This window comes from Vipera berus, assembly GCF_964194415.1.
Source record: "Vipera berus genome assembly, chromosome: 2".
In the NCBI taxonomy this organism is placed as follows: Eukaryota; Metazoa; Chordata; class Lepidosauria; order Squamata; family Viperidae; genus Vipera; species Vipera berus.
In genome coordinates this window covers 224,931,228-224,959,177 of record NC_138203.1, presented here as the reverse complement: position 1 = coordinate 224,959,177, position 27,950 = coordinate 224,931,228, and the positions used below count along the sequence as shown (strand labels likewise).

General features: G+C 38.6%; 1 protein-coding gene across 4 annotated transcripts in view; it reads right to left on the bottom strand.

Annotated features, from left to right (window-relative positions):
* The window catches only part of PRKCD (protein kinase C delta), a 116,029-nt gene that overhangs the window by 14,297 nt on the left and 73,782 nt on the right, over positions 1 to 27,950 (bottom strand). For 2 of the 4 annotated variants that reach the window (XM_081316831.1, XM_081316832.1), the window contains exons 2-13: positions 24,835 to 24,970; positions 20,032 to 20,231; positions 19,483 to 19,543; positions 13,015 to 13,171; positions 12,436 to 12,467; positions 11,940 to 12,025; positions 9,985 to 10,114; positions 9,531 to 9,631; positions 9,140 to 9,236; positions 7,726 to 7,847; positions 2,306 to 2,479; positions 1,479 to 1,570 (exon numbers count right to left, since the gene is read on the bottom strand). In XM_081316831.1, the coding sequence (XP_081172957.1) occupies positions 1,479 to 1,570; positions 2,306 to 2,479; positions 7,726 to 7,847; positions 9,140 to 9,236; positions 9,531 to 9,631; positions 9,985 to 10,114; positions 11,940 to 12,025; positions 12,436 to 12,467; positions 13,015 to 13,171; positions 19,483 to 19,543; positions 20,032 to 20,231; positions 24,835 to 24,949 (1,367 nt within the window). In that variant the 5' untranslated portion in view covers positions 24,950 to 24,970. Of the gene's footprint in view, positions 1 to 1,478; positions 1,571 to 2,305; positions 2,480 to 7,725; positions 7,848 to 9,139; positions 9,237 to 9,530; positions 9,632 to 9,984; positions 10,115 to 11,939; positions 12,026 to 12,435; positions 12,468 to 13,014; positions 13,172 to 19,482; positions 19,544 to 20,031; positions 20,232 to 21,294; positions 21,395 to 24,834; positions 24,971 to 27,950 lie in introns of those variants that run through there. The other 2 variants (XM_081316834.1, XM_081316833.1) reach the window with 2 other exon arrangements.

The following is a 27,950-nucleotide window of genomic DNA, read 5'->3' as shown; positions in this document are numbered from 1 at the left end:
ATGGTTTTGTTTATTAGAAAAACATGATTATAGAAACAATGTAAGTAATGCTGTAACCATAAAGAGATTAATTCATATTTGTACTTAGAATTGTTACCAAAGAAAATTGGAATTCCCTTCTTTGTATATTCTTTTTTCTTTTCCTTTTTTGCACTTTTAGCGATCTTTTTATTATGTCCTTCTATTCTCTCTCTAATATGCTCTAAATATTGATTTTTTTGTTAGTTTTTATTTCACTTCTTCAAAAATTTAGTAAAGATAAGATGTAGATATGTAGATATAGATATAGAAATCATGAGTGTAATTATGTCATTATTTTCCCCCTCCTGTTATTGTTATAAATCAAGGATAGGTGCCCCTCTTGGGTCTTCACCTAATCTTCTAAAGAATATAGTTGTCAGCAAGTCAAGACATGAATGGCCTGGAATGTCCAGGCTTGATAGAACATTAGGTTAATTAAAATCTCGTTACTGCAGTTTACTTTTGGTAAGCCTCATTTACAGCTTCTTGATTTAACAGGCAAGGGCAGAACCCAACGTGTTTTTAAATGATTCCCCAGTATTGTAACCAGATACTACAATAATACAATAATACAATATTGCCTAAATCATTCATTGGGATTTCTAAGCAGCTGATGATTCATTTAACGTAGGGTGTAATTTTTCCTCCCTTTCTATTATTTCTGTATTTTTTATTTATTATTTTATTACTGGTATTTCTATGCCACTCTAATCCAGGATAGTTCTCAGCAGTGTGCACTGAGCATATGAAACTTTTTTCTGCATTTGTCTCCTTCATTTCTGTCATCCATGACCCCACAGTACAGTTGTAATATCCATTACTTTCTGTCCTTGCTATGTTTAAGTGATAATTTTAATTATCATAAAATGGAAAAAAATATCCAGTAGCTGTTTATATCAGTGGCCCCCAACCTTTTGAACACAGGAACCATTTCTGTGGAGAAAGGTTTTTCCATGGATCAGAAGGGATATGGTTTTGCATGCTGCCTGCATACCTCAGATGGCACTTCGCTTGCTTGTGTGACCTAGTTTCTGGCATGCTGCTGCCCGATGCCGGTCCATGGACCGGGGGGGAGGGGTTGGGGATCCCTAGTCTAGATGATCTTTATGATAATTATATGTTAGTTCTAGGATTAGAAGCAAATGTCTCTTAACACCAACTTTTGAAGAATATGAGCTTTTCCTAACAATGATATTGTGGCGCATATGTCTATGCCTAGATTTTGAAGAACCATCTGATTTGTCACTATGATAGCTGAACACTAGATCAGTCATTGTTCTGATCCAGAAAGAATATTTGAGATTAATAGACTATATTATTTCACAGAGGTATAGAAAATAGCATTAATTATTTAATTAATTTTCTCCTTCATACATCTTAAAACACTTGGGCTTGTACATTTCTTAAAACTGCCTTCCTTCAAATCCCAAACTTCACATTAGGCTATTAGAACTTACGTAGCTCTGAAAAGATCAAAACGACCTTTGTCCTGTATATGGAACATTAGATCTCCACCATTGAGGAACTCCATAACAAAGATCAAATGCTCCTGTTTACAAATAAGAAAAGAAAATATTAGCCCTCTCAGAGAACTGCATATGCAGCATAAACATTTTTTTTCAAGTGAGTCCAATCACATATGGTGAAAATATCTTGTTGAATATCTTTACAGTAATGTCAAGACACATTTTTTTTAAAAAAATTAGAAATCACAGTCCCCACTAATTTGTGTAGCAACTCAGAACAAAAGCTTTGACCTGATATGAAATTCCAAGCAAAGGAGCTGTAGCCCTCACTACCCAAATTTCTTGAAAAGAACAGCATTTGCATACAGGTTGAGGGAGGTGGCCTGTGAATACTTTGCGCAAAGACACCTAAACCTGGTTTGAGATCCAAGCTATTTATACATGAAGATAATGTCCCACCATTTAGCTCTAAATTGTGATTATTCAAAGTCATGGATACTAATAGAGGTACTGCTGAGAATGCATGAGTGAGGCCAAAAACCCCCCGCCAACCCTTGACATTATCTATTTAATTATACATAATTAAAACAAACATGATTCCTTCCCAATCATATATTTTTAATTTGAAATATAAAATTCAACAGAAATGTATGTGAGTCTCTGGATGCCACACACAACTTTTAGAGGTTGCATGTGCTCTCAGGGGTCTTAAATTCTGCATTTCTGTCTTAACTAAATTATATTATTCATCAAATAAATCTCCAATACATTGTCAGTATATATCATATCAAAAAAGATAATCAACTATTGCACTGTACCTTAGTCTGAAAAGTACAATAAAGATGGGTAAGAAATGGGTTTTCCCATGCAAGTGCCAATACACGCTTTTCCACCATGGTACACTCCACATCATCATCAATAAGAACCACATCTTTTTTCAAAGCTTTTACTGCAAAAAATTCATTCTTCCCCTTAAGCTCAGCTAGTAGCACCTGTGAAGTGGAAGATATATAGAATGCAGTTAGATGTAGGAGCTCTTCCAAATGATAAATTCCTGGACTTTTTCTTATGCTACTGGGATTATCCAGTCAATTAATTGGTAATTGTACTTATGTCACTAACTAGGTGGCAACATCAAAGTGATGCTCTCTGATCTCAGAAAGCTAAACAGGATGTCCAATTAGATATCCCCAATAAATCCAGGGCTGTAAAATAGACTGAGAATTGGGGACAAAATATCTTGAGATAAGACAATAAAAACTACTTCAGTGGCAGGACCGAAAATTTTTATAGACATGTCTAGATAGTCACTTGGAGTTAAGCTCTACTGAATTATTCTTTATTTTTATGGAATCTATTGAAGTTGTCTGTTTGGTCCCAACAACTAGGGACAAATTGTCAAAAATCCCCTAGCCCTGTGAGGGTCATGGGCAAAATGACAGGCATTCTAGGTGGTTTCCTGCAATGCTTTAGAATATCCACCCCCACCCCCAGTAGCAAGCTGAGTTTCCTCTGCCAAATTCTTGCACATCCAAAAATAATAAAATAATGTGACAATAGTCATAAGTAGTTTATTTATAGGAGATCTTAAATGCTTAAATGAATAAAGACATTTCAGCAAGAATGTGTATTTAAGCTTTATTTCTACCACATTTCAAAACAATACTACAAAAAATGACTTCTTGCTAGCTGATAGATTAAAGAAACAGAATTTTCTCAGATATGTGAAGTTCTATCAAACTGGACAAAAGTAATTAAATGGAAGAGTTTTATACATTTGTGATTTGTCTATGTAAAATAAAATTGCATGAACTAAAACATCCACTTCAAGACAAAGATGATATTGTATGGTAGTTATATACCAACACTTAGAAAGAAATTTCTTATATCGATTGAACAGAATCAGATTTACTAAAATTCTAGTTCAGCAAATTCATATTAGGTAAAGGTAAAGGTTCCCCCGCACATGCGTGCTAGTCGTTTCCGACTCTAGGGGCCGGTGCTCATCTCCGTTTCAAAGCCGAAGAGCCAGCGCTTGTCCGAGGACGTCTCCGTGGTCATGTGGCCGGCATGACTAGACACCAAAGGCGCACGGAACGCTGTTCCCTTCCCACCGTAGTGGTCCCTATTTTTCTACTTGCATTTTTACGTGCTTTCGAACTGCTAGGTTGGCAGAAGCTGGGACGAGTAACAGGCGCTCACTCTGCTACGCGGCACTTGGGATTCGACCCGCCAAACTGCCGACCTTCTGATCGACAAGCTCAGCGTCCTAACCCACTGAGCCACCATGTCCCTAAATTCATATTAGAGACTTGAAATTGAAACTTGCATTGGAAATTAATACATGTTTGTTCAGAATGCTGAATGCTGTTTTTTATGTACAAAGGACTGACCAGTTCTATCACTGATCAGTTTCAAATATGTCACAGCACCAGTGGTTTACAGTCTATATGCTCAGAAAAATAAAAATAAAAGAATTTAAATAGGCATATACATATGTAATTAAATATATTAAATTAATCCAAAATAACAAAATATTTTTGCATTAAAGTAGACAGCTAGTAATTACCGTATATACTTGAGTATAAGCCGACTCGATTATAAGCCGAGACCCCTAATTTTACCCCAAAAAACTGGAAAAAGTTGGTGACTCGAGTATAAGCTGAGGCTGGGAAATGCAGCAGCTCACGGTAAATTTCAAAAATAAAAATACAGGTAGATAACAATAAAATTGCTTTAATTGAGGCATGTGGAAAAGAGGGTCAACAAAAACAATATATTATCAGTATATTCAACAAAAACAATATATTATCAGTATATTCAACAAAAACAATATATTATCAGTATATTCAACAAAAACAATATATAATATTAAAGTATTAACAATAACTTTAAATGTACAAAAACCTTAACTCAATAAGCAACCAAGCTAAAACACAAGCATCAAAATCCTTCAAAACTGGATTCCTCCTCCTCATCTGTATCTGCAAACAGAGCTTCAGCTGTAGCTGGTGTGAGGTTATCATCATATACATTGTCACAGAGTTCGCTGTCATCACTATCACAGTTGTCCTCCTCATGCAAAGCAGTGTCTTCACTGCCATCCATAGCATTACTTATGCCACATTTCCTGAAGGCGTGCTTCACCATGTCCTCTGGAATCTCTTCCCATGCATCACGAACCCACTTTGCTATCAGTTCTATGTCAGGCTTCATCATATTTCCACCTTTTGTTAGTCGGGCTTGACCAGATGACATCCATTCGCACCACATCTTTCGCACACGGTCTTTGAAAGGTTTATTTAAACACACATCTAAGGGCTGTAATACAGATGTAAGCCCACCTGGAATAACGGCTAAAGTAACTTGAGAAGACTTTGCCAATGTTTTTATGTCATCAGATGTGTGGGCTCTGAACATATCCCAAACTAGCAATGATGGTTTTTTCTTTAAGGCTGCTCCTGGTCGTCCATTCCAAACTTCTTCCAGCCACTTTTTTGTTCCATCTTCATCCATCCAGCCTTTAACATGTGGGCGCACTGTAATTCGTGGTGGGAATTTGACCTTTTTAGGCAAGGTCTTTCTTTTAAAAATAATGACAGGCCGCAGCTTAGTTCCATTAGCCAAACATGACAGAACAACTGTAAAATGGTTTTTCTCATTACCTGTGGTTCTGAGTAAAACAGTTTTGTCTCCCAAACTTGCCACGGTTCTGTTGCTTGGAAGATCAAAGGTCATAGGTGTTTCATCCATATTCCCAATATCTCCCAGGTCATAGTTATGGATCTTTCTTTGTTTTATGATGAATGAATGGAATGACATCACTTTTTCATCAAGGTCTTTTGGCAACTTCTGTGAAATCTTTGTTCTTTGCCGCAAACATAGGCCATACCTATTCATGAAGCCAGTACACCATCCTGCTGACGCAACAAAATTTTCAATGCCTGGTACTTTTAATTTGTCATCTTTAGCCATTTGAAGGGCACGTAAGCGAATTCCCATGCGTGTTACGCAGTAACCATTTTGACGACACTCCATAACCCATTCATGCAATTCAGTCTCTAGAGCCACATATGGAGTTGTTAAACCACGTCGAGCTTTTTTTGCCTTTGGAATCTTTTCCAACTCAGCTTTCATTTTCCGCCACTCCCTCACTTGTTTTTCATCAACACCAAATTCCCTACTTGCAATACTGTTATTGCTTTTTTCTGCTCTTAACACAACCTTTAGTTTGAAAGCAGCTTCGTATGACCTGCGTCTTTGTTTTGGTGCAGGAGTACTAGAAGTACTGGGCTCCATTTCTAACAGGAATGGGGAGGTCTGCTAGGGAGGCGGCAGTCAAGCGTTGTTTCCCTCCTCGTGGGTGGGTGTGTGGGGGGGGGAGGGGGCAGTCAAGCGTTGTTTCCCTCCTCAGTCAAGCTTGTTTCCCTCCTCGTGCGTGCGTGTGTGTGTGTGGGGGAGGGGCTTGTTTCCCTCCTCAGTCAAGCTTGTTTCCCTCCTCGTGCATGCGTGTGTGTGTGTGTGTGTGTGTGTGTGTCAAGCGTTGTGTTGTTTCCACGTGGGCCCCGGGCTGCGTCCCCGGCGACTCCGCTCCCTCCCCTCACTTCCGGGCCGGGCTTCTCGCCGGCGGGCTGGCTGGCTGGTGCTGGTCCCCGGGCGAGGCAGCGAGCGAGCGGCAGCGGCATTTTCGGGGTGGCACGGGTAAGCGATGGGGGGGAAAGCACGGGTGAGCGATGGGGGGGAAAGCACGGGTGAGCGATGGGGGGGAAAGCGGCAGCGGCGGCATTTTCGGGGGCAGCGGGTGAGCGACTCCGCTCCCTCCCCTCACCTCCGGGCCGGGCTTCTCGCCGGCGGGCTGGCTGGCTGGTGCTGGTCCCCGGGCGAGGCAGCGAGCGAGCGGGTGAGCGGCAGCGGCATTTTCGGGGCGGCACGGGTGAGCGATGGGGGGGGGAAAGCACGGGTGAGCGATGGGGGGGGAAAGCACGGGTGAGCGATGGGGGGGAAAGCACGGGTGAGCGATGGGGGGGAAAGCACGGGTGAGCGATGGGGGCGAAAGCGGCAGCGGCGGCATTTTCGGGGGCAGCGGGTGAGCGACTCCGCTCCCTCCCCTCACCTCCGGGCCGGGCTTCTCGCCGGCGGGCTGGCTGGCTGGTGCTGGTCCCCGGGCGAGGCAGCGAGCGAGCGGGCGAGCGGCGGCGGTATGTTCGGGGCGGCACGGGTGAGCGATGGGGGGGGAAAAGCGGCAGCGGCATTTTCGGGGGCAGCGGGTGAGCGATGGGGGGGGAAAAAGCGGCAGCGGCATTTTCGGGGGCAGCGGGTGAGCGATGGGGGGGGAAAAGCGGCAGCGGCATTTTCGGGGGCGACGGGTGAGCGATGGGGGGGGAAAGCGGCAGCGGCATTTTCGGGAGCAGCGGGTGAGCGATGGGGGGGGAAAAGCGGCAGCGGCATTTTCGGGGGCAGCGGGTGAGCGATGGGGGGGGAAAAGCGGCAGCGGCATTTTCGGGGGCAGCGGGTGAGCGATGGGGGGGAAAGCGGCAGCGGCATTTTCGGGGGCAGCGGGTGAGCGATGGGGGGGGAAAAGCGGCAGCGGCATTTTCGGGGGCGGCGGGTGAGCGATGGGGGGGAAAAGCGGCAGCAGCATTTTCGGGAGCAGCGGGTGAGCGATGGGGGGGGAAAAGCAGCAGCGGCATTTTCGGGGGCAGCGGGTGAGCGATGGGGGGGAAAAGCGGCAGCGGCATTTTCGGGAGCAGTGGGTGAGCGATGGGGGGGGAAAAGCGGCAGCGGCATTTTCGGGGGCAGCAGGTGAGCGATGGGGGGGAAAAGCGGCAGCAGCATTTTCGGGAGCAGCGGGTGAGCGATGGGGGGGAAAAAGCGGCAGCGGCATTTTCGGGGGCAGCGGGTGAGCGATGGGGGGGAAAAGCGGCAGCGGCATTTTCGGGGGCAGCGGGTGAGCGATGGGGGGGGAAAGCGGCAGCGGCATTTTCGGGGGTAGCGGGTGAGCGATGGGGGGGGGAAAGCGGCAGCGGCGGTTGTTGGGGGCGCAGCAGGCGAGGCAGCTTCTCTCAGCAGCCTGTTCCGAACGAAGGGACAGTTTTTTTTTTGTTGACTGGAGTATAAGCCGAAGTGGAGTTTTTCAGCCCGAAAAGTGGGCTGAAAAATTCGGCTTATACTCAAGTATATACGGTAAATATTCTATATAGAAAATAGATACTTTAAAAACAATGCATCTTCAACTTACCTTTCCAAAGCTTCCTTTTCCAAGAACCTTATGGAATGCAAAACTATCTATGTTGAATTTTCTCCTAGTGGATAGTTGTGAGGGTGATCTTCCCTCCCACAGCTTATCATATTCACAATTATCTTCAAAGACAAAATGAATAATTTTTGCTATTTCGTTTAAATATTTTGTATAGCACTTACAGCTCATAAGATGTTCTGTGTAGCTTCCATTATTACTAGCACATGTATATGCATGTGCATTTTTGAAACTATAATTAAGGAGTGATACCATTTCAGAAATATCCTGTACACTCATGGTTTATATGTATATGGATTTTAAACCAAATATAAGTTTAGTGAGTTGCGTATTTTTACCTGAACTGTCAAAAGTTTTAAGGGTTGACAAAATGTGTGATTAGATCTTCTTTTAAAATATAGGACATCTAGAGAAGCTGGAACTAGTTTACCTAGATTTTATTATGCCATCATTCTGTTTATGTGGAGTAACTGCAACAATACCTGCACTCTAGCAAAAGCTCTACCCACATGAATAAAGTACACACAAAGCCACCGACTCAGTTTAGACCAGTTTCCTCTCTTATCCTCTAACACAGCACTCTTTAGATTCTTCAGTCTGTACAGCAAAACTCCCTCGCAAATCAAAATAGCATTTGCTTTAGTGCCAACGTGACAGAAGAGTTGGAACCGACTAGCTGCTGCCTGGGAAACATTCCAGACAAGCCCAGGTGGGAGAGAGACAAGGTGGGAGAAAGTCCAAAGCCAAAATAATGTTCTAAGCAAAGAATATTCTTATAATTCTTCATCCAATCACACAAGACTGCAATTAAGTTGACTAGCTTTTGGCAGAGATGTCTTACAAAGCCACACTAATTCTGAGATAAAAGTGCAGCACAATCTATCTCTGTAAAGGCATTAAACCAAAATCAATTCAAGTTTAGAAACATAGTAATTGAACTGATCTGTTCCGATGCAGAATAATTATGAAATACATTATTGGCTCTTCATATGAAATTACTTCTAAATAAAGTAACAAAATTATTTTTAAAATAAAAAAATATTCACATGCTATTTCGAAGTGGATTCAATTTTTTTTAAAAATCATACAAAATATTGGTTGTATGCTTGCACTGAGTTTATTATATATATTTAAATATTTCTGAACTGCTTGTCATGCTATACACCTCCAGGGTGTGAATAACATTAAAATATAAAATTTACAATGTAACATATAAATCAGAAGCTATGCCTAGTGGGATTGTATCCTTCAAAGACATCAATTATCATGTTGAATTAAAACCTCTACTGGAATTTCACAGAATACATGTCTGAGCAGAAAAGTCCATTCTGATTGATGGCAAATGAGTATCTACAAGAAGGGGTATTCAGAATGAAAAGAAACAATTTCATTTTACCTGTCATATCTACACGAAAGCCTTTAGGTTTCTTGTCAAAATCCTGATAAATCCCAACACTTTCTACTGATCCTGAATCAGATTTTCTGGTAGACTTCTGGAAAGATAAATATATTCTTCTATTATTTTGGTATCAACATATATGTTTATTTTTCATATACTTATGGCCAAATGTTTAAATAAATATTGATACTGACGTTAGCAAACTAAGGGAAGCTTTCCCTTTCAATATAAATAAGTGTGGATTTCTTATCTTTAACAAATAATGACGGATTTTAAAAGTTGCTGCATTCCACAAATGTCTTTAGCACTATTTGGAATTCATAATTGTATTTATTTATAGATTTAAATGTACATGTAAGGGAACAGTAAAATGATTAACAAGACATACCTGACTAACTTGAGTTAAAGCTTCTGCCAATAATTTCTGATTGATTCCACATAGATTTGCCACTTTCTTTTGACATTTATGATGCACATTCATTCCACACTCTAAAGAAAAGAGTTTATTATTAATAAAAGTAACACTTGTAAGCATATCAACAATCTAGTATTTTTACCAGCGATAAACTGGAAGTGATTACCTTGTTGTGTTCTTTAATTGAACCAAAATATACAGTTTAATTTTTCTGTTCCTATTTTTGGCATAAAAAGAAGAAATTTGCACTCGCTGAACCACAACCCCCTCCCCCCAGCACAAAAGGTTTTGGTTTTGAGATCATTTGAGTATTTTAGTTGTAAATACTGCTGCAAGTTTATTAATCTTATTTGTATTCTGCCTTTCATAGATCTTTTTTTCTTGTTTTCTATTTTAAACCTTTAATGAGTGAAAATAAAGACTGTACCTTCACATTTTAATCCTTGTTTTACTAGTCCCCAGAGAAGACTACCGCAATGGTCGCAGAAAGTAGGGCTCATATAATTATAAACTTTGAACCTGTGAGGCATATCAATATGAAAGCGCTCTTTCTGAAACTGAAGATACATTTATATTAGAATCAAAGTTAAACGTCCATCTCCTCTCATGATCACCAAGTTTCCAATGCCAAAGTTAGTTAAACAGTTATGTAACTGTTGAAAAACTGATGTACATTTATCATAGTCAGATATTTAGAAATTTCTTATTCATTTGAAAATACAGTTTACAGCCTACACAAGCAAAACATCTCAAGTATTGTTCTGTCCACCATGCTATGCTAAAATTCTTTTCAATATTAAACTTCTATGTGTTTAAATTCTTCTGAAATCAAAAGGATCTTCCAGTAATTTACTTCAGTGAGCTTTTAGAGTTGGGCTTCTTTGAAAATATGGGGCATCAATTTAGCATCCTAAAAATTACAAATTCATATATTTTCAGGGGGCAGGTGTGGGGAAGCAGACAATGTTGACAAACAAGCAATACCCCTGATCAATTCCACAGAGATTAAAAAACATCTGCAGAATATAGGCGCCATATCAGGGGAATAAATAATTTCAAGCATGTTCTATCCACTTATTGCTGCATAGTTTTAAGTTTGCAGTAAAGGATTATTAAAAGACTTAAATCCCAGCAGCCACAAGTGAATAAGGCATTCTTGAGAATGCGATGCTACCTAAATTCATGCTTAGATTAACAAAATCTTTCATGCATTTTCTTTTTTATGCAAGTTTCGGTCAGACTCCGGCTGAAAAGCCCAATGAAATTAACACACCAGAGACATAGTGATCTCTAATGTAAAACTTTATTAAGCATAGCATACCAGTAGGATTGAAGCAAGCTAGCTCTAGCAATATGGCGGGAAACAGATAACTAAGAGAGAAACTTTCCCTCCCCCTTTGACAGTTCACATTGTCCAATAAACCGTCCAGCAATTGTAATGAGAAGAAAACTTCGGCTTGTCAGAACATCTCTTTGGCTGCTTTGGCTCTCACACTGATAGGGAACACCTGTGGAGCCCAAGCTCTTCCCTCTCCCCACCACCGCAACTGTAGGCAAGGTAGAAGCACTATGGCAGTCCTAATGACAAACAATGGTTTCGTAGCTTGACAGTTTCATTATTAAATTGCTTAGCACTACTTTAAAATATGCCATGGCATATTGATAAATAAATACTCTAGGAAATTTAGCATTAAGTACTTTTGCTCATGTTTTTGCCTATTTCAAACAGAGCCAAAATGGGTGATTTGCCATACTCATTTTCCGTGTGCTTTTTCCATTCAAGGAGCAATCACTGATCAAGCCCTCCACGTAATGCCAAGATTCTAAGAAAGCTGCACATAGTTTTCATTAAAAAAATTAGGGTGCAACTGAACTACAGGAGCAATGAGGTCTTGATCTAAAGTAATGGTCAGAGATCATCCATTTTAAAAAGATTTTTGAAGAGTTATGTTTCTGGGTCACAGAGACCAGCCAATGTTTACAAAACAGAATCTATGCAAGGACTGTGAACAGAATGCAAAGTTTCCTGGAATTTCTTTGAGGACCTTTGTATAATCTTTTATGAGCTCTGCTTCATATCCAGTATGTGGGGGAAAAAATCAAAAGGGACATTTTAAGTTATTGTAAATGGTTAGGTTCTTGATGTAAGGATTTCCTCCAAAAAGTTACGGAAAATATCTACATTGTTTTGTCTCTGCTCTACATGGGCCCTTTCTTTCTTTTTTTAAAATTTTTGATAACTTGCCTTTTATGAAATAAAATGTTAAACAAAGGACAGCTATAAACAAATTAAATGTGTAAATATAAATTCAGAGTTTCTTTTAAGATGTTCTTTGTCATGGAATAAGCATTATTTAATATGTAAGATATTGTGTTACTTACCACTGTATCTCTACTGTTTGCTGCGGTTCCAGTACATCTCCCAATGATTTTATCAATGCACTTTTTGTGAATAGCAGCATTACATTCTTCAAAACAACAGTAACAAAAAGTACAAAAAAATAAATTTCATCTTTTGGAGAAAAAAATCAGGGAAATTTAATAATCCCACAAATTATGATCAATTGACACTTTAATATGTCAGAAAAAGCAAATTATATTATTTTGTTCTTTTTATTTAGTTTACTATAATTTTATTTACCTTGGTAATAATTTTATTATTACATGATTTTATCATGTACAATAAGCTTATTTTTTAGGTATAGCTTAACCTTTTATTGTTTGCTTCAGTAAACTATTGTGAATATATGCCTCTAGTTTCTAAAATTACAGACAGTATATCTGTATTTATTAGATGGTATTTCTTTTGAGCAAAACTGAAATTAATGATTGAAATTATTCACTGACCCCAAAATAAAAACTGATGCAGCAAACTTACGTCTACATTTGTATCCTTGCTTATTCAGCCCCCTATAAAAGAAACAGACAGAAAAGAATAGTGAAATAAGATTTTAGAGAAATATGAACTGGGTTTTGATAAATATAAGAATGTGGTAACAAGACTGGAATCAATTAAGTTTTCATTATAGACCTTGGTAGTCCTGTTGTGTATGGCATTAATTTTAGTATCCTAAAGTGGCCAGGAACATTTCTGCATTGTTGATCCAGCTCCTGGTATTCATTTCCATAGGAGAGGGAGGCAGAATCATTATAAATATCCACGAAATCTGATCAGGTTCTTTTTAAAGGGGAGAAATATATCAGGGTTATTATGTGTGGTGACCATGGAGTTACATATATCATTAGTTAATTTATCTGTTAACTAACTCCTATTAACTGTCAGATAAGCTGATAAGATTTCTTAGGGCTTTCTAAAAGCAGAGTGAAGTTCTCTGAGGAAAAATAAGGTTATAATACAGTCTTCACATCTCACAATGAAAGAAAAATGATAGAAATTCTTCAGTAGAATTATTTACATAAAAATCATACATCTAAAAAACAGAGTTACTTTCCTTACCAGACAAAATCTTTGCAGACAGAGCAAAATGTAGGTTGTCCAAAAAAAGTGGCGATGAACTCATGATTTTTAATATAGTGAATCTTTGCCTGCTTAATTGCTCCTCTTCTATTTATAGTCACAGTTCCTTCATCTTCTCTCATTGATTGCAAAGGGTCTTCAAGTAAAAAATAAAACATAAGTGAAGTTATAAAAAGTGTTGTTCTTCGTTTGATTGTATGCACTTAATTTTCACCAACCATTTGTTTAATTAACAAATTGATATAATGAATTTATATGTAATATAAACATGCAAGAAAATCCTATGTATTTGTTCCTTCACCAGGAAATGGATTTTCAAACACTGTTTTAGCAATTTTATGTTGCCAGCCAAAATTCATGCATGCTTTATAAATTACAGTCAAAGAATAAATACAACAGCCATAAATGCAATGCTGGAGAAAAAGCACTATGCTTTACTATTTCTGACCATTAAGGATTAATGGCATACAGAATACCAAGAGTGAGCATGGAGTTATTTAATAAAGGCTTCTTTGCTTAGTGTCCTCTAGATATAACAGCATTCCCAGAATTTTCAGCCAGGCAGCAGAGCTTTTTTCACACAACCATTGCAGCATCCCCATGGACACATGATCAGCATTTGGATGCTTGGCAACTGGTTCATATTTATGACGGTTGCAGTATCCCGGGGTGATGTGATCTCTGGCGATCTTCTGACAAGCAAAGTCACTGGAGAAGCCAGATTCACTTAACATCTGTGGCAAGAAAGGTCATAAAATGGGGCAAAATTCATTTAACAATTGTCTCGCTTAGCATTAGAAATTTGGGGTTCTATTGTGGTTGTAAGCTGAGGACTACCTATAATCTATTCCAAGAGATTTCACAGGGTATGTGAGTTTGTGTATATGAAATTATAGCTAAGTTTCAGAACAGGAGAACAATCTTTTTTCCTAAATTCCATATTCTTTCAACAAAAGTGCTACTTTCTTTTGTTTGTGGAAAATTTAAAGTTGGAATCAGCTTGATTAGCCTTACACTAAAAAGAGCATTGCTACTTCAAAACTATTGTTGTTTATATGCATTAGTCATCTTTAGTGCTCACTGTCTTTCAAAGTGAATGGAACAGCTGCTTTTTCTGGGACTTGAATTCTAAAGCACTGAAACAGCAGCCTAAGCATCTTATTTTCATTGTGGAAAATTATTCTAATAGCTCAGATTGCAACCCTAAAAAATACATTTGCCACTGAATCTAATAAATATGTTTAAAACTAGGAGCAAAGCCAAAATGCTACATTATGATAATCAAGATGATGCAAAATGTGCTTTACTTACAGTATATATTTTGGAAAAAAACACAGGAATAATGAATATAACAATAGACTTCAAACCGTACTAGATAAATCCTATGAAAGGGCTTTAAAATCGCTGCCTATTATCATGATCCCAGTCTTGTTCTTGATTTTTGATCATAACAAACATACATCAGTGCTGTGGCAGATTTAGGAAAGAAAAACTGGAGGTGTTTACCAGAAATCACCTTTTGGTGATTGGTCTGATTTATTTGCTATTTAAATTACTACAAAGTAATCTACTAAAACAAGAGGAATAAAGAATAAAAATTAAAAGTCTGGTCATTTCCCTTTGAACTATACTTACGTAAGATTCCTAATCTGATCAGGTCCTCCCACAATTATTTTAGAATAGAAAGGAAATGATCTTGACATCTTACAAGTAATTAATATTAGTCATATGAGACTCATTCTATCCAAGACATAACATACAATATAGTATGTTTATGGGCTGAATAAGGAGACATCAACTGGGCGCTTCTAGGAAAGCTATTACTGCAGTTCCAAATCAGATTGGTTGCCACCTTGAGATGCTCTATTTGTATGCTAACTATGTAATGTACTTTGTTGTATTCTGTTCTCCTTCTTCGAGCCAATTATTGTGATAAGGGCCAAATATTCCTCCCAAGCACTTAGCTGGAATCCCTAAGATCACAACGCTCTGCCTTTCATGAACTTAAAATCAGTGAAGGAACAATGAAGCAATATCAGAAACTTTGCGTCTGCTTTCCACAAAGTCATGGTCACCCAGAGAGAGAACTGGCTCTCTTAGCACGGGAAATAAGTTGTTGAGCTAGAGAAGCTGAATCTTGAGGCACACAGGAATATCCTCTTTTCGAACAGAGGCTGCTAACAACAGGGAAGAGAAGGGCAAGGAATGCATTTTTGCTCTGCCTAGGGACACCAGCATTTTCAATCCAAGTTGGAAAATAGGCTGAAGTGAACTAGCTCACATTCTTATCAAAGGACTTGCAGAGGAGACCTTGGACTGTTTCGATGGGCTGCAAAATTATGCTCAGGAATGCCTATTCAGTTTAAAGCATCAAAAAGGAAAGGTGATTTCCAGTTTTTCCTTCCAAAATGTGCCTCAGTACTGATATATGCTTGTTGTGATCAAAAATCAAGAACAAGAAACTGATCAGAACAAAATAACTGAATACCAGCATTATGAATACTATCTTTAAAAATAAGAAATTCAAACATCAGTTATTTATTGATGTTAACTTCTGCTGTACAAAATTTGGCAAGACTGATTGCAGTTATCTTACCTAAGAGGAGAAGGTTCATATAAAATTCATCAGAGCAACATGGAGCATGAAGTAATAAGGAGGATTTTTTTTTCAGTTATTTCAACACATGAAGAATTAATCTTACAGTAGAGATAGGTTCAACAAGGTATAAGAACTTGTTTCCCCAAAAGTAAGACCTAGTCTTACTTTCTTTTGGGCTCTGATTTACTTTTGGAAAAGGCTTACTTTTTGCCAGTACCAGTAGGCTGCGAGTGCGCGGGGGTGGGGTGGGGCCTGTGCTTGGGGTGGAGAAGCAATGCGGGGTTGAGAGCATGGTGGTGGACCAGGTATGGTACTGGTGGGACGTGTGCCTTTCCCATACCAGGCGAGCCCCTGCAGTCCTGGGGCAGCCGTGCTGGGAGGTGGTGGGAAGGGCGCTGAGGTGGGGGCAGCAGGCCAATTCCAACTTTTCACACACAAAAAAGATCTTGTGAAGCTGGAATTGATTGACCTTCGCCCCCCAACTTCTTTTGTTTCCCTGCATGCGGCAGCGGTGGATCATGAAGGATATGCGGCACGGATCTGGAAGGCAGGTAAGGGACTGCAGGGACTGGCTTAGCATGGGAAGGGCACACAACCTGCCTGCCTGCTTCACCACCCTCCCTCCCCAAACCTCTGCCACTCAGGCAGGACAGGCCCAGCTAGGCCAGGCAGGCAGCCTCCCCAGATCCCCGGGGCAAAGGCCCCAAGCTTTGGCTGGAAGAGTGTCGGCTTGCCTGCCCAACCTCAGTGCCCTTCCCGCTGCTGCCCAGCATAGCTGCCTGGGGATGCAGGGGCTAGCCTGGCATGGGAAGGACATGTGCCCCGCCTGCCCGCTTCACTACCCTCCCTCTCTGAGCCTCCACCAGTCCACCTGCCACTTTGGTTGGCCTGGCCACTGCCCAGCATGGCCGCCCTGGGGCTGCAGGGGCTGGCCTGGCATAGAAAGGGCACGCGGCCTGCCTGCCGGCTTAGTTTATTGGTAGGGCTGCTGCTGCCAGGCCTCCCACACCGTTGCCATTCCTCGCAGCAGGATGCTGCATGGTGCTTTGGGCCGGTCCAAAGCACCACATGGTGTCCTGCTATGAGCAACTGTGATGGCATGGGAGGCCTGGCTGCGGCAGCCCTACTGGTAAGTTTCACCCCCCCACACACCTCTGCCCCAAACTAGGGCTTACTTTTGGGGGAGCCTTATATTAGGCCCACCCCCAAAAATCAAGCTAGGGCTTACTATTTGACTGGGTCTTACTTTCAGGGAAACACGGTATGTCAGATTTTTCATATGGAACTGATGAAAATAAAATATTAAATTTGGCTCTAGAGAAGAACCCTTGCTGGGATGGCAAATATATAAAGTGATGTAATTGCCCTGCTTCCATTTGGCATTTTCTATGGGTTTCTGAGATCAGGCTAGTCATTGTTTGATGTCTGATACTTAGAAATATCTTCTTAGCATAAATATATTTTGAAAGAAATTTTTAACCATCTATCGAAATATCATATGATAAAAAGATAGGAAGTCATTCTTTGTGACTGGATGATTTGAAGGCTATAATTGTGAAGCCATGCAATGCCTAAATCACTGGGAAATGACAAACAGAGTCCAGATTGAATTCTAGTTTCTCTACATGTGTTTTGGCATAGTGGGAGACTGGCAAGCAGGTAGTGCAGATATACCTGTGGAGAAACAATTACTGAGCCAGCTGATGCAATTTGCAATGCTGTATTATAAATCACTTTTTCCTTTGAGCCTTTTATCTATATTCTTACTAGTAACGATTAAGATAAAGAATACAATATGGATTTTCTAATCTAACATGTTGGGTGTAGTGGTTGCATATCAGCCATAAAATTTCCCATAAAAATATTAATAACAAAAGTCAATTATTTGAACTTTCAAGTCATTGACAATATATGTCAGCAAATCATCTTTGGGTATTGTCTGCTAGAGATGCAGTTTGGCAATGGGATAATATCTGAATTATGACTAAGTTGTTGATAAAGTGTGCCACAAAAACATCTCAGGTGTTCTCTTTATAGATATTGCCTTATAAGAAAAGTATAAAAAAAGAATTGAAAGCCCCCAGATGATGCTTGAAAATATTGCATAAACACAAAATCTTAGAAGTGTACTATACAATTATCTGTTGATTCCAGCACATCCATCTGCTGCCCTTCAAATTTGGGGATCTTAGCAAGCTAAAAGGATATGGATCGGTCTAACAATCTCTCTGTGATTCTCTTAATGTTCATTCAATAAAATTCTTTGGAGCATTTCATCCTGGACTGAGTCTGTTTTTTTCCATATACTAAAAAACATATTGGCTCTCAACCAACACATCATCTCCATTACCATTAAATCGTTAGCCAAATCCATGGTGCAGATAGGATCGCCCATCAATTCTCTTTACAAACACAAGAACCTGAATGTTTTGGAATTCTGTCAAGTCTCTGCAAATGAAATTACTGGTATGTACAGAATCAATCATGCTATGAGTCCAGAGAACAGAGCATCCAGGGATGTGAATCTTTAAAGGCAAGATGAAATGTTGACTAGGCATTATAGTTTGAGTTGGGGCTAGAGAGGTTATGGTTCCCTAGTCTTTTTCTAGACATGTCCTGGGCTCTCACAATATAAACAAGCTCCTGAACTCCTGTATTTAACCTTTTCTTCTGGAGATAATTGAGTCTAGTTCTACCTATTTGCCTGGATAGTACAGCCTGAAGAGATGTGATTGGAAGTCCCTGCATCTGAGATCTGGATAGCAGAGACTTGCACATAGGTCACTTAATTAATTAAATTTCTATAGCCACCCATTTCAAGCAAGTGACTCTGGGTGGCTTTGTTGGGCCAAAAAATCTGGTGGCCTGACCAAGAGCTCCATCAAATTTTTTAGGCACTGCTACAGAGCATTGATGATAAGATGCTGGAGTCAGCTGCAAATGTGCAATTTGCATGGTGAACTGAAAAAGCTGAACTTTTAATTGTTCATTTTTTACTCGTAATTACTCCATTTCAATGACTGCACTTAAAGGAGTACTCATCTATTGTGTTGAGATGGCAAACAATCTCACACTCCACATCAGCTGATATAGTCTGCAACAGTGCCTCCCAAACTACCCTTCCTACCAGTGCACTCATTTCAGATAATCCCTGTGCTTTAGGTGAGATTCAGTCTGTTCAAGGTATTTAGGCTGATCCCTAACAGTAAATTTTCTCTTCAAAATATACAGGAAAAATCCAGACAGATTTGGACTAGGGTCATTATATTTCAAAGCAGTTTTAACTACTGTATATATTGGAAGGTTTAGCTTGCTATTTTTTCTTTTTTCTCAATTTTTTTAATATACAGTTAAAAACGAAAAAACACAGTGGACATGATACAACTTCCCTGGTTTAAACAATACTATTAGTATTACCTTGTGAAAAGAAAAAGGTTTCTTTACATTATAACAAAATATACATATAGAATCTATGAAGTCTCTAGTAAGCATTCTTTCGATCATGTACATTGTGATTAGATAACTTTCAATTCTATCTTATAGAGAAAAAACTTATCAACTTATCAATCTACATTCGTCCCAGCATTCCTCCTTGACTTTAGCCATTTATACACTTCATTCCAAATTTAGTAATAATCTGTTTCGGTTTTATTTTTAAGCTCTAATGTTAACCTATCCATTTCAGCGCAGGAGAGGATTTTATTTATTACTTCTTCTTTGGTGAGGATTTCTTTTCCCTTCCATTTCTGAGCATAGGCTAGTCTTGCTGCAGTTAGAATGTGCAGTACTAAATACTGTACAAAGATCCTTTACTGAATTTATCTTTAGTAAAGGTTTAGCTTTCTTACCGCCATCTTCTAGAAAATATTGTACAGCCATGAGTACTTTTCCTTGAGGTTGTAAATCAAGCTAAAAAGGAAGAAACATTTGAATTACTTGCAAGTTTTGGTAAAACTCTAAAATAATCTTTCTACAGAGAATTAAAAATGGCCCAAGTGATTGCTGAGAGCAGTGTTTCTCAACCTCAACAACTTTACGACATGTGGACTTCAAGAATTCTGAGAGGTGAAGCCCAATACAACTTACAGTTCTTGAGGCTGAAAATAATACCATTGTTTTATAAAAGGAAATGTATTCCAGAAAACATTCTCTAAAGCAAACTGGTGTCTAAGCCTTAGTAACATTACTATAAGGCCAATGTCTCCAAGGAGGACATTACCTACAGAAGATCACCTCACAAAGAAAGCACTATGGTATCTCCAGTTGTCTCTGAAGGCTGTAGGAGGCTAAATAAGTAAGTTTCTTGGAAACCAGATGTCTTTTGGATATCCTGCTTTTGAACTCTAGTGGTCCAAATGTAATAACAAAAATAATTGATCTCATAAATAAATACACACCCAAAACTCTGCTTTTCCATTGCCTTTCTTACATCTTTCAGCCAAAACAGATACACCTACAGTCACTTCAGACAGTGGCTCTTCTGCGGCCTTCATGAGAACAATCTGAATCACACGTCCTTCATAGATGTGAGCATCAAAGGACGTTTTCCAGTCAGGATACATAGTGGGCTTCTTCTGAATCAAAGTTTTTCCTCTCTCTGTAAATACCACAAAAATGTATGGATGACAGATTGACAAGAAAAGCTCTGTAGTTTATCATATATTGAAACTATATATGGTCAATTTATTAATTAAGGAAAGGGAAAAATATTTCAATAACTTTAAGGAAATTATAAATCTTACAATCAATATCGATTCATATTAATTTTGTATTGGTACCTTCACTGTGGCCAGGTCAAGAATTGAAGAAGTAAGAAATGGTAAAACAAAGAAATCAAGGCATTAGAAAATAAAATGATATATAGCTAAATCTAATTTACATGAAGCTATTAACTATAGTTTCATATGTTGTCATCATTCTTTAGAGGATCTTTTCAATTCCAACCACAATTTTCTCATCCTTTCTCTCAACCCATTTATTCTCCCTTCAGGCATTCATTTTGCTTGGATTCTCATTCATTTAACACCATGCACCTTCAGTGTATAGTACTTCTCTTGTACTGTACTCACTTTTTTATTCAGTCACTACTTACTTTCTGATCTTAAACTATAAAATCTTTTGGAAAAAGGAACACACACACACACACTCCTTTTTCCAAAAGATTTTTAAACAATCTGTTTCTCAAGGTTTATCAAGTTTTCACTGAATATCCCCCTTCTTTATAATGAATAAGTGGTATAATTTTAGCTACATTTATGCAAGAATATGATGACTTGAATTAGTTACTGGGGTAAAAGCTCTTTTGCAAAAAAAAAAGAACTTCAAAGAAAAATGTCTTATTTAATGTCTGAATCACTCCAATGTAATTCTCTTTCTTAGGTATGCTTGTATTTTTCTTCTGTTTGCTTAGATTTCCATGACCACACTGGAAAACAATTGCTTTCATTCTTTGCTGACTCTAGCCCAAATATGAGTTACAAAATAATGTGCAGCTTAGTAGGAAAATACCATGGGTAATATGTAACATGTTACATGAGAGATCCTATTTTGTTTTCCCTTTTCCATCTATCATTTAAATGAAGACAATTTGTATTGTTTTGTTGCTGCATTTTACTCTGTTTATCATGAATTGTTTTAAGATCAAATTGAATGGATCTTACATTCCAGGTTCCTATGGAGAAAAAATCTTTACAGCACCGGACTTTCCTTTCACCACCAGATACATCCACACCAGTCCTTTCGGCTTTGGCCCAGTTGCTTCATTCTTTCTGGCGCTACTAGTACTAGCCCTCTGCTCTTCCCCAGTAGCATATTGGATGCCTTCCGACCTGAGGGGCTCATCTTTCAGCGTCATATCATTTTGCCTTTTGATACTGTCCATAGGGTTTTCATGGCAAAGATACTGGAGTGGGTTGCCATTTCCTTCTCCAGTGGATCACGTTTTGTCAGAACTCTCTGCTATGACCTGTCCATCTTGGGTGGCCCTGCACGGCATTGCTCATAGCTTCATTGAATTACGCAAGCCCCTTCGCCACGACAAGGCAGAAATCCATGAAGGGGTCAAATTGAATAAGTGGCATTGATATGGATGAAATAACATTAATCAAAATTATTAGATAAATATAATGGTCCTTCTATATTCATAAATCATAGACTATTCCATTGCACGATACTGCATTTTCTCACTGTATTGGTACAGCTTAAAATGCACTGATTTGGCACAGCATGAAATCATTTATGTTTCTAAACTAAAAAGGAATCCTTGAACTCCAAATGCACTTTATATTTCTGAAAGGAGGCCTCAAGTATATTATTTGCCACTGTAGTGTTTAAGATAATAACTGCATCTCTTCTAAACATCTGAGGAATTATTTTATTAGATCTGAACACAAGCACAATAAAGCATCAACTATTAATGGCTCAAGTATTAATGCATAAAGAATTAAAAATACTGAATATAGTGACATACACTATAGATGTATCATGATCCTGAATTCATAAAATATTCAAATGTTCAAATGCATCCATTTTGTTGAATAGCTTATGCATGCACTGTTTCAAAATACTTAATGTATCCTTGAACTACACTCTTAAATTATAATTTTATATGTAAATGCTTTTTCCATTTCAGAACAAATACAGAAACATTGTTTGTTGTTGATGTGATGGAATTAATGAAACATGAATGTGTATTGTGTGTGTGTGTGTGTGTATATATATATATGGCTAAGTGGGATTTTAATGTTCTAGACACGAGTGGGAAAGGGCAATGATACGTCTAGGCTATATGAAAAAGAAAATATTCAGCAGCAGCCAAGGTGCTGGTGCTGGTATTAAGGGAAATAGAATGATAGAAGAAATACTGTGCAATTAGACTCACCTCTTTTGTACAAACATTGGCAAAATGGCAAAATTTGTGATGCAATTTTTATCAATTTGACAAAAGTCGGCAAGATTACGTGGACACCTATAAAATCATAGGTTCTAGAACAGGGGTGTCAAACTCAATTTCACTGAGGGCCACATCAGCATTGTGGTTGCCCTCGGGGGGGCTGGTGGGTATGGCCAGGGTGGGTGCAGCCTACTGGGTGGGAGTGGCTGGAGTGCATATGGCCTACTGGGTGGGCATGGCCAGCTCTACATCATTGGCATCAAGGGTGCCTATGGGGGCCTGGGCAGGAGTGGGACAGATCTGGGGGTCTCTGGCAGAAGGAGGGTCTCTGGGCCAGGACCAAGGCAGCGGAGGCCGTTCCCTCACTGTTTCCAGGATGGCTTCGGGGGCCACATGAAACCACTTCATGGGCCGGATCGGGCCCCCGGGCCTTGTGTTTGACATGTCTGGTCTAGAATCTGCCCTGCCTAAGATAAAAGTTTAATTTCACCTAAAATAGAATCTAATACACAAGGAAGTTTCCTTGGCTTTAGAAACCATTCACTATTACGATAACTAGAAAGAAGGTGCCGAATTCTTTTCTTTTTTCTTTTTGGTATGTTTTAAATGGGAAAGGAAACAAGAGGTAAACTGTCCCATCCCCACACCTAAAGGCTTAAAGTTCCAAACTGACAATATTCAGGCTGATTTGACAAGAAAATTATGGGAAGAAAAATGAACTTCAGCAATGGGATCCCTGTTCGTTATTTCTATCAAGCTCATCTTCCTTACTCTCTGCAGATACTTCAGATCTTCTTGGAGTTGTACACAGAATGAATAAATAAACCTTACATAACCAATATAGTTGGTAGGGTTGCCAGTATACCTACAGACAGCACCTCAGTTGTCTACCAGACACTGGCCCTGAAAACAGCCTTTAATTTTTTGTTTAAAAAAATAATTAACATTAATTTTAAAAGAAGAGTGAGAAGCCACCTGAGAACCTCAAGAAAAGATGAGAAGGACTTTAAATTCTTCGTAAGTCTGAAAGGCATGCTTCAAAAAAAAAAGCCCCTTAGGTACCACTTTGTTTGGAATCTTAGCCAGAAAATAAGACAACAACAGTGAAATGGTAAAGAACATCCTGGATGGCTAGAGAAACATCATGATGCCTTCTGCTAAATGGCCATTTTATATTTGGGCTAGTTGACCCTGGTGACTATTTTGTTGGGAGTACACATGCTATAGATTAATAAACCTAAATGTATTCACAAGCCTAAAATGGTTAAAGATTGAGGGGGCGGGGCGGGTTTTCATTAAAAATGAAAGCCAAACAAGCCAAATTATGCCTTCACACAGTGTGTGATCTTACTCTTCGCTTCCCTGACTTCTTTGGTTGGTAGGGAGAATTTTAATGGGAGACTTAAAAAAGATTTTTTCCAAGATGTCTCAGCAAGTCATTGCAAATAGCAACTTTCTTTTCTCGCCTGCATGGGAAATTAGATAAGTCATAAAGCAGCTTAATAGCAGTTTGGTTTCCCTTTCCCTTTAATGAGTAATGAGAATAAATGGCAATCATAAAATAGATTTGCTTTCTCTAATGCTCTGGGCTTTTAAGAGGAAGGTTGATGCACAAAGCATGTTTTGTGATGCTGGTGGTAAAAAGAATTTAGATTACCTTTGGTAACAATACACAGCTGGGCTAAGTTATGAGTTAGTCCTTGTTGGCTGCCCAGAGTCACTTGGCAAATGGGCAACATATACAAATAAAGAAACCAATTAATTTTTGAGGGTAGGTGGGTAGGTGCTACATTCCTCTGCACATAATTGTCTCTTTTCCATAAAAAATAAAATGCCAACTTGTTTTACTTGCTGGACAACACTTAAGGTATGATTTTTTTGATGAAAGGTAAATGTTCATTAATTCAGATAATACAAATTTATTATTGCTGTTCCAAATAATAGTGAAATTGGCATTTTTACTCTGAGGGAGCAGAGTAAATTTGGCAAATTAGAGCAGTTTCTAAATTTGACAAATAAATAAAACAGCTTAAATATAAACAAATAAACCAGCTTCTGATTTAAAATAACAGAACAAGTTCCAACCCATGCCTCTAACCTGAATACTGCTAAAAGAAATCCAGCTCTTATATTAGAAATGTCTTACTAGTTTTGACCCACCAGCTGTATTTGACAGTTAAACAATATCTTACTAATAACTCAGAGACAGTTACTTTTAAGTAATTATGCACAGGATTGAACTGTAGTTTTCTCAGACTATTTCAGAAGAGATCCACTTATAAACACAGTCAAAATGATTTTATTTTACCTGTAGTCAAAGCCTCTTTCATTTTTATTGCGCAGAAAGGCTGCAGTTGATCTCCCTGATTCTGGACTGGCCCTAACTCAAAAGAGTTGAATGATATTCGTAAAAAGGGAGCCATAATTCACAGCTCAGCAGTCACCTATAGAAGAAAGAACAGACAATGATGTTAAGTCAAAAAGTATACTGAGTAAAAATAAAAATTAAGAAAGCACAAATAAATTCTGTTTCAAATCTGGTCACATTTTTCCACTATTATTAATGGCTCTATCTTTTTCTCCCATAAATATTCACATTCTTAAATCCCTAAATCACATTTGAATGAGATACAATGGGGCACAAGAAGCAATCCATTTCACAACATACAACTGCAGAAAAAGCTACCTTTCTAAACACTGAGTGGAAACACTACAAAGCCTTGCCTAGAAATTTTGATTGCATGATCACACCCACTATCTTGACACCTCCTGAAATGATCCTGTGCATGGAGTTGTGTAACTTGTCTTGCAGAAACACTTGTAGGACATGTATAGTAGCAAGTCAAATATTTCATTTGATACATGTAACAAATAGGAAGGAGACATCTGAATTTAGTTTGTTCCTTTCTCCAAGCTATTTCACTCCATGTCTTTTTTAAAAAAACAGAGTACTAAGCCCTTCTCTTTCCTGTGAAGCATATACAGTAGCTTCATTTGCTTGCATTTATTCCTCCCCTTGCTCTCTCAGCAATATGCATACGTATTAAATAAAATGTAGACTGAAATTATGAGGATCAGAGCTAGTATCTCTGCTGATTTAGAATTATGGAGCACATGCACACATATATAGTTTCATCAGTTAAATTAAAATATGAATTAAGAACTATAATTCCTATTCTACTAACATTGTTCCATGATTCTTCTACTCCTTCTGTTAACATATAACACATTCATTTGCAAGTTTTCTTGTTAAATCATGCACTTATTCCATATGCCACAATTCAGGAGATCAGCAGAAAAAGTTCATTTAGCTCAGTATTTTTATTCATACTTGCTAGTCAGTAGGTGTCACTCTCTCATGCTGTTTCCAAGAAAATGCAGTATTATGCCAAATATATATTATGTTTAAAATACCCATAATATTGCTGTTTCTGTCCAGATCCTAGCCATTATGAGACTCCTTGACATGTGTGCTCTTTTCTTTAAATTATCTCAGATTATTTCCAACCATCTGCTACAATGTTCTTATACTATTGCAAATCAGGGCTGTTTCCAGAGGAGGCAGAGGAGGAGAGGACCTGGAGCTTATGGAGCAAAGGAACTGGATGAGGCTGTCGGCAGGCCCAGAGGAAGAGAGAGAGAGGCTTTTGGAGGAGTTGGTGGTGGCGGTTCCAGGGGTGAAAAGAAGCAAGGCCTCTTAAAGGAAAAGGTGGAAGAGTCAGGATCAGAAAAAGGAAAGAAGGCGAGGTTGTCAGAATACAAGCGAATTTGAGGGCTAATCCACATGGAGCCCCATTTCCATCTGTCCTGTTTGCCATCGTTCACTCCCTAGAGACTAAAATGGACGATGTGAAATTTGAGCGGGCCCCGAACAAGGAGTATATATCGGAGGTGGTGACCCTTTGAGAGCTGTATGCAACGAAATTTCATTTTGATGTATGCCGATTGGTGTACATTCAAAGTGACAATAAAGTTATCATTACTGTATACTACTTAGGTAGTGAAAATAGTTTTATTTCAAAATTAAGAAATGCATGTATATCCAACCATGTTTTAATAAAGGAATTTAATAAGAACACATTGACATCCTCATTTATTCAATTTCTTGGGCAACCACCAAGAATACCACACGGTACACAGATAATCCATTTTAGAAAGAAAAAAAGGATACAAAACTATCCATGCTGGATATGCCTACCTAGCGTGCCCTCATTCTATTCCTAAAAAACAATACAATGCTTAGGATAAATCCATAAGGCACATTGTGCAAAAGGATGCACACAGAAATAATATAGCAGCAGCATCTCCATAATTTGAGAAATGAAAAAAGTCTATAAAGGGCAATCAAAATAATCACTGGATAAAGAAATATGGCTCTTTTAAGGTGGGGAAAAGATACATATAGGAAGGCATACTGCACAAAGGTGCTTATAATTACACACGTTACAATATCAGAATCTGAAGATAGAAAAATTCCAAACAGAGAAAATGAAATCCTTTATCATACAATTTATATGTAAGTCACAGCCCACATAATGTAATGATAGTTATCATCTAAGATGATATTAAAGAGAAATATTGTTTTGTTATGTACATGCCCCAACATTGAAAATCCTACAGTACAGATAGTCCACGACTTACAACGGTTCATTTAGTGACCATTTGAAGTTACAATGGCACAAAAAAGTGGCTTATGACTGTGTTTCACACTTGCGACCATTGTAGCATCTCCTTGGCCATGTGATCAAAATTCAGGTGCTTGGTAACTGATTCATATTTATGACCGTTGCAGTGTCCCGGAATCATGTGATCACCTTTTGCAACCTTCTGAGAAGCAACAGGGAAGCCAGATTCACTTAACAACAGTGTTATTAACTTAAGAACTGCAGAGATTCACTTAACAACTGTGGCAAGAAAGGTCGTAAAATGGGGCAAAATTCATTTGTCTCCCTTAGCAACAAAAATTTGGGGCTCAATTGTGGTTGTAAGTCGAGGACTATCTGTACTTAATTAAGTGACATTAGGGTTTAGTCACTCCTATGGATATTCTGAACCGAGTGATTTCTCCTGCACTATATACAATTACTTCAGCTAGGCCACAAAAAAAAGCCACTGTGTTCTACCAAAATGACAGGAATGATGACGTTGTTTTTTCTACTTGGCAAATAACATTTATCAGTGTTTTTAGAAGTGACATATTAAAATTTCTAAGAAAGTTTTTTTTAAAAAAATAAATATTCAGATTCTTGTATATAACACTGAGAAGAAAGATAGAATTCTGGCTTAAGATTTAACAAGAGTTTGAATGAACATAATCTAATTGTCCTTGCTTGCTTCTTGCTAAGCTGGCAAGACTCCATGGCTAGTTTGCTTACTACTTTATTCAAACTGGCGTTTCCAACCTGCTATTATCCAGCAAACCAG